The sequence below is a fragment of the Mytilus californianus genome, unplaced genomic scaffold, assembly GCF_021869535.1.
Source record: "Mytilus californianus isolate M0D057914Y unplaced genomic scaffold, xbMytCali1.0.p SCAF_5, whole genome shotgun sequence".
In the NCBI taxonomy this organism is placed as follows: Eukaryota; Metazoa; Mollusca; class Bivalvia; order Mytilida; family Mytilidae; genus Mytilus; species Mytilus californianus.
Window position 1 is genome coordinate 83,498,205 of NW_026262701.1, and position 1,935 is coordinate 83,500,139.

At 32.7% G+C, this 1,935-nt stretch overlaps 1 protein-coding gene across 1 annotated transcript; it reads right to left on the bottom strand.

Moving 5' to 3' along the window:
- Positions 1-252: 252 nt before the first annotated feature.
- Positions 253-1,672, bottom strand: LOC127702790 (uncharacterized). Its single transcript, XM_052207094.1, has 2 exons — positions 1,360-1,672; positions 253-1,179 (listed from the first exon to the last, which is right to left on the bottom strand). Exons 1-2 carry the CDS (start codon positions 1,670-1,672, stop codon positions 578-580), a joined length of 915 nt encoding a protein of 304 aa, XP_052063054.1. The 3' UTR covers positions 253-577.
- Positions 1,673-1,935: the final 263 nt, after the last annotated feature.

Here is a 1,935-nt window from a genome sequence, read left to right on the forward strand (position 1 = left end):
TGCACAGATTGAAAAACTGTTGAAACAATTATCTATTTCTGATGACTGTGTGTTGCTGTGTTAGATATATTTTGATTTTGTGTCGTTTAGTTGCTATCTCATTGACGTACATCCCCCACACCTTCATCTATTAATATTACATAACAAAAACCAACACATTCATATGTTGATAAAAGCTTTATTATGCATACATTAAAAGCAAATCAACCGATACCTATGGCGTCGGTACCTATATTATTTGTGAGTTAATTAATATATTTTTGGTATATGAATTAATATTCCACGTCGAACGTAACATAAAGATGCAGATGGATTGCTCTACTGCAAAAGCGCTTCAAAATTGTGATGCAAACGTCAGATCTTCAACATGGTCGTGTTAGTTTATAAGTATTACTTTACAATAAATATAAAATGTTTTGCCAGAATATGGTTGCTTTCATCCTTGGTAGAATATTAACCGCAACTTTAAGCTTGTTATAAATGACGACCTACTCGATACAATATTTTGCAATACTTGATATTAATATTATCCATCTCAACTAAAACAGTTGTTGATTGTATATGGTTATTATAAAACTTATACTCCTGGATCATCTTCGATTGACAGTACTGATTTACTAGGTTCAAAAGTAGACATTTTACGATCTTTTTTTTCTTTTTTCTTTGGAAAGAATACCTTTCCAAATTGACGTCTAAATTGCGAACCGGCCCAGTAATAAAGTACAAAGTTAATCGAATGACTTGTATACATTAATAGTTCGCCGATTGTTTTTGCTACTTGCATATTATATAATTTTTGATTTGATCCAATCGTTTCTTTCCAAAATATCAGCATTATCATAATGGTATTGACAGGAACCAGCATAATTAGGACGGAGATTGAAATGGTAAGCACCATGATAGTCATGTAATGTTCCCGATGAGATACTTTGATCTCTTTACCGTTTAAGGATTTTCTAGTTTTTCGTGCGGTAAAAAGGCCGATGATAGTAATAATATTAGTAACACCAATGACACAAAATGGAATCCACGAGTAAATTATGGCATCAATCCATGCCCATACAGTTCGATAAAAGTGAAGGTAAATCAAATGTGGGTCACATGATGTTGAATGGTCACCTGATCTGTTTGGTTGCAAACCCATGGTAAAAAGGAAATGGATATTAGCTAATCCACTTGCTATCAAAATAATCAAAATAATTATCTTTGTTCGTTTGTTGACATCTTCCTTATATCTCTTCAGAGGATATTTAATTGCAATCGCACGATCAATAGAAATAGCAAGAACTATCCAAACACTAGCAACACTACTGAAAAAACCCAAAAATGTGAATAGCGGGCACAGAATATTAGATTCACTCGCGACATCCTTCCCAGTTATTTGTTTTATCCATAATCTTAACAGTCCTGTAAATAACACCACCATGTCTAATGATGCCAGGACATACAAGTAATGGTAACTAGGAAACTTTTTAGAAAATTTAGTGAGAACAATAAACGATAAAATATTTCCAACAATTCCAAACGCTAAGATGAGTGGAGGTAAAAATGTTAGTAGGTTGTAAATAAGAACAGATGCTTGTTGTTCTGAATCAACTTTTTGTTGAATTTGTTTGATCAAATTGTATAACAATTCATGATCACTCTCGTTACCAAACTGTGACAAGTTCATCGATCGTAAGATACCTGCTAAAAATTCATATTCGAAGATATCATCAGTCGGAAAAGACGAATTGCTAGTCAAATCTGAAAAAAATAAAGTATTTCATATTAAACTAATAAAACTAAGCTTTTGAAATAATGCTATATTTCGTCACGAAATTAGCGGTATTTGGCTTAGTTGGTTCAAATGTAATAGACATGCAATTTGCTTTCGTATCGCAGCAAGTAATAAAGCTGACGAAGGCGTGTATGATGCCAAAGAAAGGTATATAG

Coding starts and splice junctions, on each gene's coding strand:
- LOC127702790 (XM_052207094.1), bottom strand. CDS start 1,672: ATGAACTTGTCACAGTTTGGTAACGAGAGTGATCATGAATTGTTATAC. Junction 1,180..1,359: donor AACTGGGAAGGATGTCGCGA/GTGAATCTAATA, acceptor TTATTTTGATAG/CAAGTGGATTAGCTAATATC.